Below are 18,958 nucleotides of genomic sequence, written 5' to 3'. Positions count from 1 at the left end.
TTGAAGTCAGTAGCCATGGCCTGCCTGATCCAGAGGGCAGCCAGTAACAGTGCAGGTATGTTTAATTTAGGACAGCAAATAGAGACTGCTGCTGTCCATGCTTCCTACAGGCAGAGCTCAAAACTGCAGAGAAGTGGTGACATGTCTTGGTGCTGCCACTTGCAGCCTAGAGCCTGGCAGAGTTTTGCTGTGTGCTATTTCCAGAGAAGACTGGAAAGGACTAGTGTCCTGGTTTGCTTGTTCTTGACTGCCTTCTTTGTAGAAAGCCATAGGAGTATGCCTTTTTGTATAACTGCAAATGATAGGTTGCTGTAGAAGCTTACACTCAAAGCTGAATGAGATGTAGGACTACAATAGCTCTTGAAGGTAAAGAAAAAGAAGGATATATGTTACATAATGCATTGGGCTCTTTTTGATTCAAGAAACCTGCATCTCCATGACCATTTTCTGACTTGCAGTGGGAGTCAAAATAGATTTTGCTGAAGGGAAAATAATAAATACAGGAAAAAATCAGACCACATGTTATTCTTTTATTTAGAGTATACTGAGATGGATCTGAAGTGGAATCCTGGCAGGGTTTCTCATCCAGACTCAGCTGCATACCAGGTGACTGATTTGAGTTGGCGAGGCAACCTAAATCCCAGTCCACTGATTAAAGATGATGGAGAGCTACTTGTGGAGGAATACCTTTCCCCCAGGAAACTGGTGAGTAGACATCCAGCTTTTTAATGAAGTAGAAGAGGCAAACTGGCATATACAGAGCTGTATTAACTTTCCAGCTGCCTTTGTGATGATTGCAGATTGTTGCATATCTGACAGTTAGACTTCTGCATGGATTCTGTCTTATGGAAATTTATCAAATGCCTGTCCTCCTTTCACCTTGTTTCATATAAAAAGTACTCCCAGCATGAATGCTGCTGTCTTTATTGTTAGGTTTCTTGAAGCAGCATGAAGAAAAGTAAGGGTAGCATAATTATAATTTAAACACATCTCATTAATGCCATCTGATGTACCTTGAATCTTAGCATTAGAAAAAGCCTTTTGCATTAACATTGTTCTGGAGATTGGAAATGTAACTTTAAAAGCACAACTTTTTTTCTGAATTAGTGAAATCTTCTGTCCTCCTAAGAAACCAATTAAAATATTCTGTAAGTGCTGGAAGTACTTTCTATATATATCAAAGTGTGTGAAATTTCAAAGCACATTTGAAAGCCATGTTCCTTTTTGACAGGAGGGAGATGATTTTGGCATGCAGCCTGTTGAAAGGGAATAACATGCTGAAATCTTCATGAAGGAATTCAGTTTGTGAAATACTTGTGAAGGAATACTTGGTTGTATATTGTGCTTTATTTGCTCAGGAGTAATTAAGGATGAAATCCTTTGGGATGAGTAGGGGCTGAGAAAACAATCTCATTTATTCTTGCTAAAGGAAGGAAGAGGTGAGAGCAGCTTTCTGGGTTGGAGAATTGTGTAGAGCTTAGTGAGGAAGAGCTGAGGCCAAGCCTGTGGTTCAGATGCTCCCAGCAGGCAGAATGATGATCACTGTAACCACAATCCTCTGTGCATCCATTGCAGAGACACTAGCTTCTGCAGGGGGCACGTTCCAGGTGCAGTTTTACACCACTCCCTGTCTAGATATCAGTCACAGTTTTAACTGTGTGCTGTAGATTAGACAGCAGGTTATTCTCAGAACTACTCTCAGCAGCTAAGGTTTCCAGTGTTTATAAGATGGTTGGAAATGTAAAAGTCATTTTCTGCAGAATGTCTATTTAAAGCATTCTGAGGAAATTTGATATATGATACTATGGTCTCTGCCATTCATTTTCCTTTGTCTCATATGAACCTCTGACAGCTTCTTTGTCTTTTGCTAAAATCTGGCATATAGTTTGGCCAGTCTAATGTGTTTGAGGCCTATAATACGCTGTATGAATCCAATGGGAAGCTCTCAGGTTAGTTTGTTTTCTTGGGGCATGAACCAAAGTCCATCAGAGTAACCAAAAGAGCTGCCCTCTGACTTCAATAATCTCTGAATTAAACCCTTAGGAACTTCTTTCATAGGCATGAAATTCTTCTTCAAAAGCTCTGCTGCTTTTAGTTCACAGTGAGTGAACATAGGGCAATGTTACCCACATCCTATGAAGTTGTAGTTCTTTATTTAATAATATTTTTTAAAACGCAATTCAGAAGTTAAATTCTCCCATAATTATAGGCTGTTTTTTAAAATGGAAAAAAAAAACCTTTATTGTTCATATGTACCCTCTTGGAATTAATCAAACCTTGCTGCTTTAAGGATTGTGTACATTAATATTTGCACAGTATTCCATTTCAAAAAGACTTTTAAATGGATGTCCACTATCCTACCTGTTTTTCTGGATGCTATTTGCTGGCCCTGGAACCCAACATTTGTGCTGGCAGAGCGGGGATACTTCCTGCTCAGAGGAAAAATTATATGACATTGTCAAGGAAATGTTTACAATTTTTATAGCTTATTTTGATAATTTATCCAATATATCTATTCTTTGACCTTTATGTTGATCAAATAGAAACCGCTGCTTCCATAAATTTATTTCCTCTGGATTTACAAATATAAAAATAGAGACACTCTTCAAACATTTAATCAGAAACAAGTTTTCACATGTGTATTTTTTAAGAAACCACATGCCATTGGTAACCAAATAGTTTGAAAGGTTGTTTTGCTTAAATCAATAGACTTGCAATATCTTCTTGGTTGTCTTTTAGTTGTGAGTATTTTAGGAGTTATTGATTATATTTACTGAAGTGCTCAGAGAAGGAAATTAACATTTTTAAAATACAAGCTCATTAAATTAAAATTCTTTTACATTCAAATAAGGACATAGGCCCCAGTTCTGCAGTGTTGTGTAGGCAAATATCTAGATACCTAATAGAGGTTCCTGAGGAATGCTTTTGTCCTGAGGTATACTCAGCTTTACTTCTTGCCCTTGCAGTGTTCTGTCTTTACCAGTTCAGTTTAAGCTCAGGGAGGCTAGAAGATCTAGCTGTGCAGAATCTGTGAAGACTGGGCACCTTGAACTGCAGCCTGTGACCTCATCTCTACCTGCACGTTTTACTATTTTTGCCCTTTTTTTCCAGGGATATGGCAGTCTATTTAGTAGTGAAAACATTAGCAGTCCTCATTATTGAGGTCTTTGTAAAAGGTATGATACTTGCATTCCTTCTTTTTACTTTTCCCATTTGCCAGTTTGTTTTCCTCAAAGTGAGGAAAGTTTGGCTCAAACTGGTCCTCTTTTTTTTTTTTTTTTTTTTTCTTTTTGCTTCCTTGGATCCTGTTGCACTTTAAACAACTCCTACAAAACCATTGATCCCTTTCCTGTTCTCTTTCTCTCAGTTGTAGATCCTCACCTCATTTAAATCTTATGCTCACTCACTACAGGCTTTGTGGTATTCTGTGGCCTCATTTCAGCAGAAGATTCAGTTTAAAGTCCTGTGTGATTCCATATTCCCATTATGTTAATCACATCTTGAGTAGTTTCTGCTTGTTGCCATCTCTCTTTCTGCAATGTCATGTAATGTCCCTTTATATTTCAATACTCTTCATCCAAGCTACAGGTCAAAAGCTTTTGATGCAAGGGTTGGTATCATTAGATATTCTTTTTATTCTTTCTGCTATTATCAATGTCAATTTTCTGTTGTTTTGTGTAATCTTCATCTATACGAATATGCATTCTGGCTTTTTCATTTGTACTTACCCAGTTAATATTTCCAGCTCCCTGCTCTGCCTATACTTGTTTTGTGCATTCATGTTGACAAATGATGCAGAATACCAGAGTGAGCAAATTCACCATTCCCCCTTTATTCTGAAAACTGGCTATTAATGTGCAGTACATTGCAGATAATTTTTAACTTTGTTAGGGCTGTGGCATAGATTCCTCATTATGCGTGGAAGAACTGAAATTAAGGGCTTCACCTGTCTTGAATCAGATTTTTTTGTTCTATTAACCCCCATCTCCTTCCTGCCATTTGCAAAGGATCTTTTCCTGACTTCCACAAAAAGCATTCCAATTCTCAGAATATACTCATTTTACAAGGTCAAATGATCTTCCAGATATTGTCACGTTATCAAAACTAATCACATTTGTGTGTGATCTTTAGAGAAGAAAGGAAGTAGTATTCCAATTTCACTATTTATTGATCCTGCTCCATTTAATCATGTTTTCTAAACTTACGAACATGTGTTCGGAAGTGGTGTTTAGTTTTGTTGCTCAGGAGGTTAGGGTATATTTCATATGGTATGCACTCATCCTCAGGGGAACAAGAAAATCTTGGAGGGTCCTGGAACGACAGACTGGATTCCTGCTGAAATGACTCAGTCATTTCCTTTTTTCCTTTGCAGAAAGTCTTCCTCTTAGTTTTAAGCTAAATGGACTTGAGGGGGAAAAAAAAAAGTTAATCATGGAAGCAAGTGCAAAATTGTGTTAAATTGAGTCAGGAGATGGAAGTAACTGATCAGATTTGGATCTGCACAATCCTGTATTAGAATTATTAGAATTGTATAATCATTTAAAAAATAAAACTGAAAAGATTTGAAGGGACCTCTGGAGGTGTTCCAGTTCAATCTTCTGCTCAAAGCACAGCTAGCAAGTTCAAGGTTAGATCAGATTGGTCAGGGCAGCAGATAGTAATAAACATAATACTGTGAACGGGGAAAAAAAATACAAAGCCTCATTTAGTTTCAGAGCTTTTATTTTTTAGGTTCTTGTACTAACACAAATCCCTTTACTATAGTTAAAGCTTGTAGTTGTTATATTAGTGCTCCTCCTGCTACCTAGACATCGGATGTTTTATGTTCAAATTGTCACATCAGAAATCTTTGTATGTATACACACACATTTGCATGCCTTTATGTGAAAAATCCAGATTTTCATTTGCATACAGTCAAAGCCACTTAGCTAACATAAAATAGCAGATTAGTCTTGAGTTTTACATGTTCGGTGACACAGCACTGACTGCTGATTGTAGCTACTTATGCATCTAATTGCTAGATAGGAAAAAAGAATTGATATTAGGTATGGCTTTTTTAATATGTATGTAAGGGAAAGTAAATCTTTAAAATAAATTTAGAGCAAAAATTGATGTCGAAATATTTACTATCCTGTCCACTCCTCACCTGTGTGTTAATTCAGCACATAGTTGAAACTGAGCTTGTTTCTTCCTACCAAAATGATACAGACTATTTCTGGGAGATCAGCAAACCTCCCATATAGTTTCTGGTGCCCCATGTGCCCACTGAGGTTTGTGACAGTTAAGAGAACTCTCAGCAACTTTCAACATCAGATCCTTAATGCTGGTTTAAAAAAAGGTGTTGGTATTGTGAATCCCCAGCACGAGTCAGTGAGGAGCTGACTACGCAGGGGCCCACCCGTGCAGATCTGTTGGTGTAACTTGGGGGTTTTGGCATGAGAATAAGGACATCTTTACTAATGTATCCACCACTTAAATTCCTTAATTATTGCCCTCATCTATATTTTTCATACAAGCCAAGAAGATTTCTTTATCACAGATTGAACACCTACCTAATCTATTCATCTGAGCTGAGAGAAGAATGTATTTGTATGTGTATGTAGAAAATAGTGAAACACAGCTAAATATTGTAATTATGGGCATCTGCAGCATTTAGCCATTTTTAAAAGAAGATTGCCTATGGGACCACAGGGAAGTTCTGCTCCCTCTCATTGAAAATCCCTTACTTGGAATCACTTAAAACCTTGTTAACATTCTCGTAATTTTCTTGTTAGAAGCAATATTTTGTCATACTTTCAGCAACTTTAGGGGTTTTGTGCAGGGAGAGATGGGAATTCAAAATAAATTTCCTGCAAAAAGCAATGAACGCGTGAATGGACATGATTCTAGTATTTGCATACAGGTGTAACGTTAAAAGGAAATAAGCTCACCACTCAGGAATTCCTGTCTTAGCCAAATTAGCCAGGATCAGCAAAATAAATGCACAGCTGGAAATGCTTCTCTGACAGCTGCACACAACATGCACTTCAGTAACCTATCTACTTTTCTTGAAGTATGTGAAAAATCTAGGGAAGAGGGAAGAAAACAGTTGTGTACACCAGCTTTAATTGAACAGATATTATTTACCAATTAAGGAATTCACAGAGAGTTGCAAGTGGGACTTGAACTGGGTTTCCCAGCATCTCGAGGTGACTGTTCTGCCAGTTGGGAAGCTTTGCAAGCACACAAGTATTTTTCACTTGCTGTTCTTTACAGAATACTTACTGGCTTTTCTTGTCAGTCAGAGGAAAAGCTTTCGAAACTGGTGCACAGTCTCCTCTGAGATGTTGGCCAGACATTTTGCACGGTGGGAATGATTTGTGAGCCGTCGTGGAGTTGCTTTTTAAATTACTGGCTAAATTATTTACCAATATGTTCTGCATGATCTCCTGTGAAATAGTTTTACTCCTGTTTTGAAGGAGGTGTAAAAACACAAAGATAACTTTATCTGCTCTTGTTTTACTTATCATGTATTCGTCTTCAAGGAATTGTGCAGTGCTTTACCATGGAAATTTATCTTCTCGAATAAACAAATTTAAGGTGAAGTATAATGCTTGCTGTCAGGCCACATTCCTGAACATCATGCGCCAGAAAGGATTTGATGTTTGATTCTTCAGAAAACATCTTCCTTCTCTATCTAACTGATACCCACCTTGCTGGGCAGGCAGTAGATGGGTGACAAGCAAAATCCTCTTTGAACACCAACAATCAGCCTTTTTTTTTTTTTTTTTCCAAAGTATCTTTTTGCTGTAAAATAACTCTGAGTATATCCAATTCTTTGCCTAGAACAGATCCGTGGTACGTTTTGTCTGCTCTACATTGAGGCTGAGCAGCTGTTCACAGGCAAAGAAATCCTAGGTGGCACAGCACCTTCGTGTGTGTCGCATTCCTTGCAGACAGGCAGAGAGACATTCTGTTCCTGGCTGCCAAAACAGCCCTTTGAACTGTGGGCAGGCAGTCATTACCTGAAGCCACAGTAGGATACTTCTGAATTAGGGCAGTAGCCTGCCCAAGGCCTGGCATGGCCCTAGGAATGAAAAGATTTAGAGCACCTTAGCATCACTTCAACCTTTGTGGTGCCAGGTATCTCTGTATTGGAGCTGATGATCCCTTCAGTGTCTTTGGAGATTTTTATGTTTGTTTTTTTTTTTTTTTCTTTTACTACTCAAGAGCGATAAAATTATTCCTAGGTATCCCTCCTTTCAAATTTTGGTGAAGGCTCCTGTGCTTTGGCATTAAACAACAACATAAAAAGGAGATCCTGCTAAATATATGTCATCTTGGTTTAAATGTTTCCACATCCTTCCCTAAATCTCCCTCATTCCTGGTGCCATCATTTTAGCTGTGACATGAGATATGTCACACTTCCAGCTGCACCAGTATGCCAAGAAAGGTGTCTGGGCAGTAGGAGTGTCCTAATTATCTTCCAAAGGAAACATTCATCACAAAACCTTCTCTTGAGCTGCCGCCCTGGCCTTTTGCTTGCTAACTAGCTTGTAGTCAACACCTGGGGTCTCTGTGCTTCTAGTGCCTTTCAGTGAGCTCGCCCCCCCAAGAGCGTTTCTTGTTTTCTTCATGTAGTATGATAGCTTTTGCATCCCACAGCAAATTGGTTCCAAACTTTCCAACCATCTCCTCAGCATCAGCAGATGGAAGGACAGTGATTTTTTTCAGAGACTTTTGGAAAAACAGAACAGGGAAATGGGGACTGAGAGCATATGGACTCTGGTTAGCACATGCTTTAAGGCAGCTGTCTACAGTTCAAAGAGTTGGTGATGGGAGCCAATAACCCTTTTCAGCACTGGAGCCAGAGCTGTGCCTGTTGCAGTACAGAATGTGGATGTGCTAAGATGTTCATCTCTCAGATGGGAAAAAGTACAAATGGTGGATCTGAAAGAGGCAAAGGAGGGCAAAAAATCACACTAATATCGCTGGTATGAGGAAAAGGAATAGGGAACCCTAGAAGAGGAGAGAATATAACTTTATGCAGTTTTTATGCTTGGATTTTGAAAGAGGAGGACAACGAGCAGAGCCGTTAGAGGAGGCTGTCTAGAATACAGCAGTGGGAAGGACAGCATGCAGGGAACTCGCAGAGAGCAGAGGAGAAAGGCAAAGCCAGGAGCTTTTGCTACTCTACTCAGAACCTGTATGACCCTAAGCATATTACTTATTCTGAGATCTTCCTATTCTGTCTTCTAATGCTGTAGGCTCGCTCTTAAGACTGTTTTGACAGGGAGAGGGGAGATATTTTTCAGAAGCAGCTTCCTTTCATGACCAAAGCTTGTGTCCAAGTCCAGCAATCCAAGTGTGTGCTTGTGTGCCAGGACATCAGCTAGCACTCATTTCACACATACTCTCTTGCTATACGACAGATAGTGTCATCTGCTGAAAAGGATTACTGCAAAATATATCTTGCAGTGAGGGATTTTGTGTTTACTTGGTGGGAGAAAGCAGTCTGTATGTGGTAAGCATGGATTCTTTGCAGGAGCAAGACAGTTTTTGTGGTGGCTGCATCTGGGATAGAAAGTAAACTTCTGAATGCCATTGGAAACTCACAGGTTATCACCTTAGAACTTTGTTTCTCATACTCTAGGGGGAAAGCAGGAAAGTAAGAAGACTACTTAGGTTCAGCCTGCTTAAAAAAGCTCACAGTTTTTTTTTAAAATAAGATTAAAAATAATTTCAAACAGTGTTATAAAGACAATTCAAAAGTAAATGAAGATTTTTGATAATTCTGTTTCTTAGGAGTCCAAGTCAAAACCTTACAAAGGGAGGCAGATTTTCAAGGAGGGTGCTCAGCCTTTTCAAGAAACCATGCCCTTTTAAGCTGTTATCTCATTTACACACAGATTGTGTTTGGTCCTTTGTAAAAGGATGTAGAACTGTCATAGAATCATAGAATAGGGTTAGAAAGGACCTTAAGATCATCTGTTTCCAACCCCCCTTACCCTCACACTAGACCATGTCACCCCAGACTCCGTCCAACCTGGCCTCAAACGCTGACTGGGATGGAGCATTTACCACTTCTTTGGGCAGCCTATTCCTGTGCCTCACCACCCTCACAGTAAGGAACTTCTTTATATCTAACCTGAGCTTCAGTGTTCAAGTTTGAACCCATTACTCCTTGTCCTATCAGTACAGCACTATCAGGGTGAATGAAGTTGTAGTTGCTTGCATGCAGTAAGCAGGAATGTCGCAACTGCCGCTTTTCTCTGCAAAATGAACTGGATGTTCTTGTGGTTATTTTTTCTTCTCCAACCTCATAAACAGAAGTGGTCCTGTACATTTTCTTCTAATGAATAATTCCCCCCTTATTAAACAAACTAAAGAATGTTGTAACTTTTAATAGGAGAAAACTTGTCTGCTGTATGTGGAGGTTGTTGAATGACTTCCTGCCTTCATCTTAAACAGAGGAGCAAAAGGCAGGTGACACTACTGACCCATGCTATTGATTTCATTATTGAGGGGGAAATACTGATGCCAGGGTCAGCCATTTCTTTGAAGTGGGCTTTTTTTAGCCCCACATCCTAACTCCTTTGGCATGGAAAGGTGAGAATGTAGCAGTTGTTTCACTACACAGAGTATCAGCTCTTTCAGGCAGTTATTGTGTCACAAAAGACTTGTTTTTCATCTTTCAAAGAGTGTTTCGGGCCCCTTCATGAACCGCTAACACATCAGGGACAAAATATATAGGTCCCTCCTGGTCTGTTTTGGTGAACCCATGCACAGAAGGATCCACTAAGTACCCAAAGATGATGCGAAGGACATGGTGGAACACGTAGTCGGAATGAGGGAAACTGGGGAGAGAGGAGCTGGTCGTAGCAGGAAGGAATAGAGGATAAGAACAGTGGTAACACAAGATTGCTGCAGCTGCTTGTGGAATTGCAGCCTGGCATCTTAGAACTCTATAGCCTTGCTGTAGTTTTCATTGACTGTCCTAGAGCTTCCCTCTCTCCTCTGTGTATAACTTCTTGTTTCTATCCTCCTGCTTACCTCTCCAAGGCAAAACTTACATGTACACAACAATGCAGACTTTAAGATATTAGAAAAGATCCTGCATTCATGCACTTACTCTTGGTTAATGCAGTGGTTGACCCTATTACTAAGGTTTTGCAAAAATAATGGAGTATTTTGGAGGCTTCTGTTTGCATTGCCTAGAATTTGCAGTTCTTGTAATTAGTGCTGTTTTCTTTCACAAAAGTGAGCTGCTCATGCTAAAATCATGTCTCTTTTTCATGGTTTTGGGCTAAAAGGCTAAACAATGTGTTTTGTTGAGTGTTACTACCTAGTATCTTTTTGATTACAGGTGACAGAGTAACTTCTTATCTGCTGAGGATTCATACAAGACTTATGCAAATCTTAAAGCATGGACATACTGTTTAAATGAAGTTAATTGGCATGTAGGTCTGTTGATTTGCAGCTTGAATATAATCCTCAGATTTGACTTAAAGAGACTAGAATAATTTGGAGCTATGTGGAAAAAATATCTTTGAATACTAAATTTATTTCAATGTGATTGCACATCTAGCCATTTTGACCTGGAGTATATGTTGACAAAGCACTGGTTGAAAGCCTTTCTACAGCTTTTTACTTCTCATCTGGTTTATTGCATGTTGCCTGGTTTATTGCAATGAAAGTATATATATGTATATATATTCCTGCTTACCTTCACAGAAAATTTTGACAGGGGTAGATGATCTACATCAAGTGAATGCCCTAGAGGTGCGAGTAGATACAAGAGAGAACAGCTTGGGGAACTTTGGTAAGAAAACACTTTGTCTTTTGCTCACTGTCTCAAATTTTCCTTTATTGTGTCTTGAAGCATGATTGGAGACTCAGAAACTGACAACCACTGTAAAGTACTTTCCTGCTCAAGAGCTCCTGAAACATGGTCTTCCTGGAACTTCTCATTCCTTGATCTCTGTTTTCTGTGAAGCTCTAACCAGGACTGAAAACTATGGCAGTGGGATGAGTGATGCCATTTCTGTCTAAAGCAAATTAGTTTGAACACATTCCTCTCAAATGACATGCTTCCAGGCCCTAAATGAGCGTTTATTGATTACCTTGCCCTCTAAGTACTTGGCAATACTCTAACAAAGCAGTAGCCAAAGTTCAGCTTCTCTCCACTGTAAGGTTTTCCTGTGGGTGGGAAATTGCTAGTGGTATCAAGCTACTCATGCAGCCAGCGGCCTGTCTTTGCATCCTGTGCTGCCTCATTGAGCTCTGCTGAATGATGGGGAAAGTCCTATAGATATATCATTTTGAGGAGTCCTAAAGAGCCCTAATGCTTGTCCTTAGTTTCTATGTTGTCATTACCACACTGGGGAAGTAAAGAAGTTCCAAAGGAATTCCCTCTATAGGAGAGTTAACACTGGGAATATGAAGCTTTCCTTTTTCCTGCTACTGGCAGTCATTTTCTGTCATGTGGATGCCCATCACAACCAAGTCTTCTGCAACCAAGCCTACTGCAGGGTAATATTTTCTGTGCCAAAAGGAGTCACATCCCCAAAAGTGGGTGTTGGTATTTTCAGCCAAGCAGTTAATTTTTATATGCAAGGGACTACAATGTAGCAGCCAATTAGCTTTAGTGGATTGATTGATGTCTATTTGTCAAGAATGGCGAAGCAAGTGCAGTGAAGGGGGCTTTTGTCTTGAATTATATAACCGCTTTGTATTGGTTATTCCATTTATTTTGTAAATAGTTCTCTTTATGATAGGCATTTGATAACTTAAGGTAAATTACATGCATTTCAGAAATCATAATCTATTCAGTCATGTTTCCTCCACTTGATAAGAAAATCTGATTATGCCTTTTCTATAATGCTTGAAAGTGCCACTCCCATTCCAATGCCATTTCACATGAGCTGTAACAAGCAAGCAAAATATTTCACTCTTTTCACTCTGTGTTTCCCTTTCCTTTCCATTACTGGAAATAAATCCCTTTCTGCTCCCTGTGATTAGGCTTTTGCATCTTTTACAGAATGTGGAGCGCTATTCCCATATTGCAGACAATTTCCATCTTGTTTATATCCCACCATTTGCACCAAGACTTGGCCCCTGTGGGCTATAAAACTCAGCAGCTGCAGGTGCCCACTGCTGTTGAGAATAACAGAACGTCAAGACCAAACAAAATTTCTTTTTTTTCACATGACAGCTGATTTTTAGGTGCATGGAGTAAGGTCTACCTTTTTAGGGGTATCACAGGACAGTTTGCACCTTCAATGCGAATAGTTTAAGCAGGTCTGCTGTTGGAGGTATTGGGCTTGTTGCATGCTCTTCGTTTGCCCCTAAAACTCTGCTGCTGACCTGGTCACTACTCACAGGGGTCTGGATAAATAGCTGGAGGGAAGGAGGAGGGTAAAACCAGACCAGCTGGAATGACAGAAGTTACAGTGCGACAAGAAAGGGAAGCTTTTCCACCATTAGGACAGTTAAGCAATAAGGGTATCCAGAGAGGTTTGAGTCTCCACCCTTGAAGGTTTTAAAGATCCAGCTGGGTAAAGACCTGAGCACCCTGGTCTGATCTCACAGAAGACCTAGCTCCAAGCAGGAGGCTGGGCTTGGGACCTCTGGCTCTCTCCTCCAGAATGGATTGCTTTGCAAATTGGTGGTTTTATTTGCATTCCAGACCTAGCTAATTAACTTTCTTTATAGCCATATTATATCAGTTAACTTTGCTTTCACTGTGTTCCTTAGTTGCAGAAGGTGCATAACAGCATCTTTGTCGTCAAAGAGTTCCTTATTTCTATGATCAGTTTGCACTTAATAAACAATATTGTTTGACTGGTTTTATGCGTAAAGAAAAAATAGGCTGTGCAAGCTCTTAAATGGCCAGGTAAAATAGTTGCAAGTTACTTGACTGCACATAACTCTGGGTCACCTGGAATGCTGCAACACTCAAATCACAAATTTATACTACAATTTCTACTTGAGAAACATTTCAATGTTTGCAGCCATACACAGACTGCAACACAAGCCCTCAGGGCCTACATCTCTGTTATCATGGTTTCCAGAGTGATTTAAAACATGTGACTTGAGTTTTTCTCATGAGCATTCCAGATTGGGATGTACTAAACTTCAAAGCTCCATCTTGCTAAGCTTTCCCGGTTTGTCAGATCAGGCTCTCTACAATGCTGTGACATAGTGGGGAGGAACAGTTGCGTTTTTTAAGGGTAAAGTGTGGGCTAAAACTCAAAAAGACCAATACTACAGTATTTTCATGTGATCAGTTTTAAAATTAAAGAAAGGCTTTGTGCCGGAGCTGGAATCGGAGTCTCAAGGCTTGGGATAATTGCTGACATCTTTAGCTGTTTGTTTTCAGTGCACCCTGCTGAGTGACAGGTAAAACACTGAACCACGCTGGCAAGTCTTGTATCCAGCTTTGCAGATCTTGGACTTCACTTCTGTGCTCTTCAGTTTGCGTGTAGGCTTTAGTACATACTCAAACAGATGGACTATTTTTCTTTTCATTAGCTTATCCCTTCAGTTCTGATTGATTGCTGACAGATCTGGGACTACATTCTTGCCCACCTCGTAGAAATTCCTGTTGAAAGTAATGGTGGGATACAGTAATTTAAGACACTATATAGTCCTCTTCTTTCTAAGTGATTTTAATAGCTACAAATCAAGTTACCCACAATGCTGTTCGCTGGTACTTATTGAATTGTTGTCTGCTGGTGGCCAGGCTAAGTTGATTATGGGTCTGAAGACTGCTGCTTCCCTTGCCCATGTTTTATCAAGGAAAAGCTCTGCTAAAGGTTTGTTTTTTCACTCGGAGTCATCCTCTCTCTTTCCTCTTGTTCTATTTGTTGGTATTCCTGATGTGAAGCTGAGAGACATTTGTTGGCAGCTAGCGTTGCAGTGGCTGGTACTTGTGTGGTTGTTGTTGCGGGAGTCACGGACAACACAGAGACGATCAATGTGGTCAAGCGATTGCCAAATTTATTACAAAGCCATAACTCCTTATATACTATTTCTTACATGCACTTACAGTGATTTGGCATATTATGATTGGATACATGTCTTGAAGAACCCTTAGTGACTAACATATAATTGGTTAGCACAGGTGTGAGAACTTGACCTCGAAAGCTTGCCAACAGTCCACAGTTCTCATTAACTCAGTGAATTCCAGCTTCTTCGTATCTTGCTTGCTTAAGCTTCTTTGGGCCTCTCATGGCCTTGCTGTATCTTTCAGGATTATTCAGAGTTTATGTACCAATTATGCATTCTCCCGTGAGAACACTGCCTCCACAAGTGGTCAGGAGGCCAGTGTGGAAATAACATCAAGGTGATGGATCTTACTTGATTAAACACACCTTAAGTGAATTAAATAGCCTGTTTAATTTGTGTATCATGTTGCTGTTGCTAGAAGAGTGCAATCTGTGTTCACATGTTCTGTAGGATCACATGTACTGTAGGATCAATAAAACATATAGGTGTCCTGGTAGCAATGCAAGTATTTGTCAGTAATTTCTTTTGTGTATTTTTTTCTCTAATCCATATTCCAGAAGGCATAAGAAGTCGAGCTACAATGATTTTTTTTTTTTAACAATAGAATATATTGTAATGTCAACAACAAGTTTCATAAAAATAAGTGTCATAGCTTGTAGAATATAATAAAACCAGCATCTTACCTATATTTCTCCTTACTCCTAGTCTGTTATCTAAACTTCATCTGCTCTACCAAAACAGCTCAGAAAGACATCTGCATTCCTACCTTGCTTGTGAAATGCAGCACTTAAGGCGACATTGTTGAGTGTGCATGTATCACTTTTATTCATCTACCTTACACTTTGATTTCTTTTGCTCTTCATTTAGTTTTGTTCCACTGGGATAGTACAGTTGATTAGTTTAACACTAGCACATTGCTGGTGGTTAGTAGTTTCAGAGACTTGTAGCAAAAAGGGTATTTACTGAAACAGAATCTTAGACCTCTGAGCTAACATTGTTCACCATTCTAAATTCTCAGCCTTGTACTGTGGTCATCAGTATTTTTCTGGACCATTCTTATTTTAGAAAGGCAGTTTCAAGATGAGGAATATATTGTTTGTACTTTAAAAATTATTGGAAGTTTGTCTTGTTGATGTTTTAGAATATTTTTATGTTAGTATAAGAATAAATTGCATCCTTGCTCTCAGGAAAGATGCCGTGAGGGTTAAAATTAAGAAAATTAGAAGTATGTTACTATATTTGGATAGATCTCTTATTTCTGTCATCTTCATTTTACAATATTCTTTCAATTTAATCTTGCAGTCTCTAATATATATATATATATGGATGGATGGAATTGGGACTATAAAACCATACAAAATTAAGTGGGCAATGAATTATTAGCAGCAAAGAACAATTACGTATCAAATATAAACCTTAAAGGAGGGAAGAACCTGCAGAACTGGATAAATATGCAAAAATCTTGCTGGTAGAATTTTGCACCACTGCACATACCATACTTCTATTTCAGTCTATTAAACAGCATATTAGAGCTTAACACTCTGCAAGTTCCCAGGGATAGATTGTACCAAAATACAATAAAATGTCTGAGATGGAGGATCAGGTTACAATAATGAAATAACTAGATGTGAAAATGGTACTGTCAGCCTGTCACTCTGCCTCTTTGTGTTCTTTAATAGTTGCTTTTTTCCTGAACCAACTCTAAATGCATTCAGTGGGAAGCTTTTTCTTGAACAAGTCTCTCCTTTTTCTCTGAGGTAGTTTTGTTGTCTCCTCATTCAAACCTTCTGCTTGATACTAGTTTGTAAAACCCATTTACTTTGTAATGCTTTGCAATAGCTTTTGCTTGGTAACCCTTTAATCTCTCTGGTTGAACCTGTGGCAAAGCTATTACCTGCTGCTGTGGTGGGACTAGAGAGGCTACTGCATCCTTCTTGCTCTTTCCTTCAATGCTTTTGGGGAAGCCATTACGTCTCTCTGCGCTGGAGGTATTTTATCAGAAACATGGTAGCAATCTAGATTAATTAACAGAGATCCTAGTATCAAACCTGTCAGGACTCCAAATTTTTTTTGTTGCCATACTTTATAAAACTGATTTGATGTAAGAAAGTATGCCCTGCAGGATGAGAATGGTATGTTATAATTTGTACAGGTTTTAGGGGTTATGAAAAATTACAAAAAAAAAGAAGGTTAGAAATGTTTTGTATTTTTAGTATTTTTTAAGAGCTTTGCAAAGACATGAAGTTCAATATTTGCAGTATAGCATGAAGATTTATATGTATTATATGTGTTGTAATCAATATATGTGTGAAGATTGATATGCATTATAATCATTCCCAACTAGCACTAGATATACATAATGCTTCTACTGAACCATGATTTATTAAAATCTTTTTGCTGTAAATGCTCTTGTTATGTTTGGGGAAATGGGATGAACAACATGACCTCCTTTGTTTGCTTTTGGAATCCCACTCCTGTTTTCTTTTGTTTGTTTTGCTTCATTTTGATCCTTTGCAAAGAGCTGGAATGATGTCCCTCTGGACACTGCTAAGCCACCCATGCTAGAGAAAGATTACTCAAAGGACTTATAAAAATATTTGCTTAGAAGAGATTTTAATGTTTTAGCAATGATCCAGTCTGTCTAAAATTGTTATTAACTTTATATGGTTGCATGTTATACTGGAGGGTATTCACCAGTCACAGGTGAACTCCTCTAGTGGGAATGGGTAAAATTTTGTTGTTGTCAATACCTAATGTTTCCTTGGACTAGATCTTATGTCTGAGTTACTTGGTAGCTTGGAGAGATTTTGTGTGTGATTTTTGTTCAGAGATACCTGTAGAAACAAACAAAAAGGGAATTCTGTCTTGGTAACAGAAAAAAGCATTAATCAAAATAACAACAGAATACTGAGGTATTCATAGATATGAAATTTGTACAATTGAATAGTAAGCCGTAGATGAGATCCAGAAAATTAAAAGGAGATGACAATGCATATCAAAACAAAATAGGATTCTGGGGACCTCTGAACTGTAAATGGTGAAGTTATGACATGAGAAATTATGCTATTATTGTTTGAGTCAAAATTACATTTTGAAGAAGTGTTACCTAGCTGTGTATCCAAGAAATCCATCACTACTTGACATTAAATTGCTAGAAAAATGTTTCTGGGGAGAGAAGCAAGAACATTATGTAGAGATCAGGGGTCATGGACTGCTATACCCTGAGCATCCCTTACTTCTTCAGAGTAATCACTCAGTTGACGGGCAACGACTGTTGGGAATGAGACCAAAGAAAGCAGTCACCCATCAAGCCAGTTTCTGTTGTCTGTCTGGAAAGGTGCTCTGTTGAAATTGTCACAGAGGGTTTCCAAAAATTATAGCAGGGTAGTCATGCAGACAGTACGTATATGGTGCAAAAATGCAAAGGATAAAATATTTTTTTAGTGAAATAATCTCATTAATTTTCTTAGAAGAGTTCTAGCACAAGTCTGGCAGAAACAGGTAAGAAATGCATGTAAAATTAGGTGCTTCAACTTGTAATTTTCAGCAGTTTCTTTTATTCCCAGATCTGCAAAGTGTTTTTTATTCTGTTCCCATAGGTGCCTATTTACCTAATCTGAGAGAACTGAGGTTGAACAATAGCTTGCTTATGTCTGTGAGGTAAGAAATTAATGATAACTGAAATAAACATAAAGAATAACAGCCCTCAAGTTTATTTAACTGATAAAATCTTCATTTGTGCTGCTGTGTTGCTTTCATTTCTTCCATTTCCCCATGCCATGATAATGGATTAAGTCATGAATATATGATCCACAATCACATAAGTTTAAGGAAAAGACCTTCACTGGAATAAATCAGTGTAGCTGCAATGGTGTCAATGAATTAGCCCCAGTCTGCCACCAGAGAAGTTCCTGCCATGCTTGAAGTCCATGGAAATTTGTTACAAAGAGCTAGAAATTCACCTCTTACTCATGTCTAGGCACTTGGATTTTGAAGTGCTTCACACTTTGGGCTTTTATTGTGCACAGTAGTGTGTTCTACACAGGTCAGACCAGTTCTTCAGCTGATAAAAATCACTTTGGCTTTATTTGAAGTCAATGAAGTTGGGCTTATGAGGGCTGCTATGAAGACTGCATGTCCCTGGCTTGCTGAGCTTCATGAAAACATCACGCATTTTCTTGCAGACAACTGGGGAGCTGGCAGGTTGGGAAGGTAGAAATGAAAACCATCATGACGAAGAGGCAGACCTGTCTTCTCTGTCCTGTGCTGATATTTGTATTACCCTTGCTAACTAATGCATAATGAAGAAGTACAGTTCATATCCATAAAGGGCTGTGTAAAAGGCCATCCTTATGTTAAATAGGACTGCTTTCTGGCTTTGCATGGCAATCTGCTAAATTTTTTTGGGGGAAAAATAAAATAGAAAAATAGTGATTTTGCAAATTCTTGTTAAAGAGAATATGTTCCCTGATGGTAAACAGCAACAAATTCTTCCCAGTCTCATGCATCATCACTGAAGTAGCTAATGAACTTCAGTTGTCACACTTTGATCTTATTTTCTGTTGGTCTGGCAGTGAGATTAAGTATTTGCAGTGTAATTTTCTTTTTTTCCCCACTTTCTAGTCCATAACATGGAAAAATAGTGATTCTATGTTGCTGTGATTATTTTACTGGCAACCAACCACTATCATAACCGTGAAATTGCTCTATTATTGCAATGGAGGAGTAAGTAGTAGGTGAAAAAAAATATTTTTTACAATATCAAAAAGTATTTTAATACATTAACAAAAAAAAAAAGGTGTTTTGTTTGGTCAGAAATCCATATTCTTTTAAAATGTGTCAATGGAAAATGGTTTGACAAGTCCTGTTGGTCCTGAATACAGGGTGCAGTTCAGGGAAACTAAACTGTTTTGTTTGACTTACGGCTTTAGTAGGATTTTGCATATCCCTTTGTATTCTGAGACGTGAG

General features: G+C 38.7%; 1 protein-coding gene across 3 annotated transcripts in view; it reads left to right on the top strand.

The window, feature by feature from the left end:
* The window catches only part of LRRC56 (leucine rich repeat containing 56), a 54,082-nt gene continuing 35,124 nt past the window's right edge, over window positions 1-18,958 (top strand). For all 3 annotated transcript variants that reach the window (XM_062619156.1, XM_062619155.1, XM_062619154.1), the window contains exons 1-4: window positions 1-55; window positions 539-705; window positions 10,714-10,801; window positions 17,589-17,649. In XM_062619156.1, the coding sequence (XP_062475140.1) occupies window positions 16-55; window positions 539-705; window positions 10,714-10,801; window positions 17,589-17,649 (356 nt within the window). In that variant the 5' untranslated portion in view covers window positions 1-15. The remainder of the gene's footprint in view (window positions 56-538; window positions 706-10,713; window positions 10,802-17,588; window positions 17,650-18,958) is intronic.

This window comes from Pezoporus occidentalis, unplaced genomic scaffold (genome assembly GCF_034315485.1).
Source record: "Pezoporus occidentalis ecotype Australia unplaced genomic scaffold, CSIRO_AGI_Poc_V1 ctg21, whole genome shotgun sequence".
NCBI classification, from domain to species: domain Eukaryota; kingdom Metazoa; phylum Chordata; class Aves; order Psittaciformes; family Psittacidae; genus Pezoporus; species Pezoporus occidentalis.
Note: the sequence above shows the minus strand (reverse complement) of the source record. Positions and strands in the feature narration are given on the sequence as shown.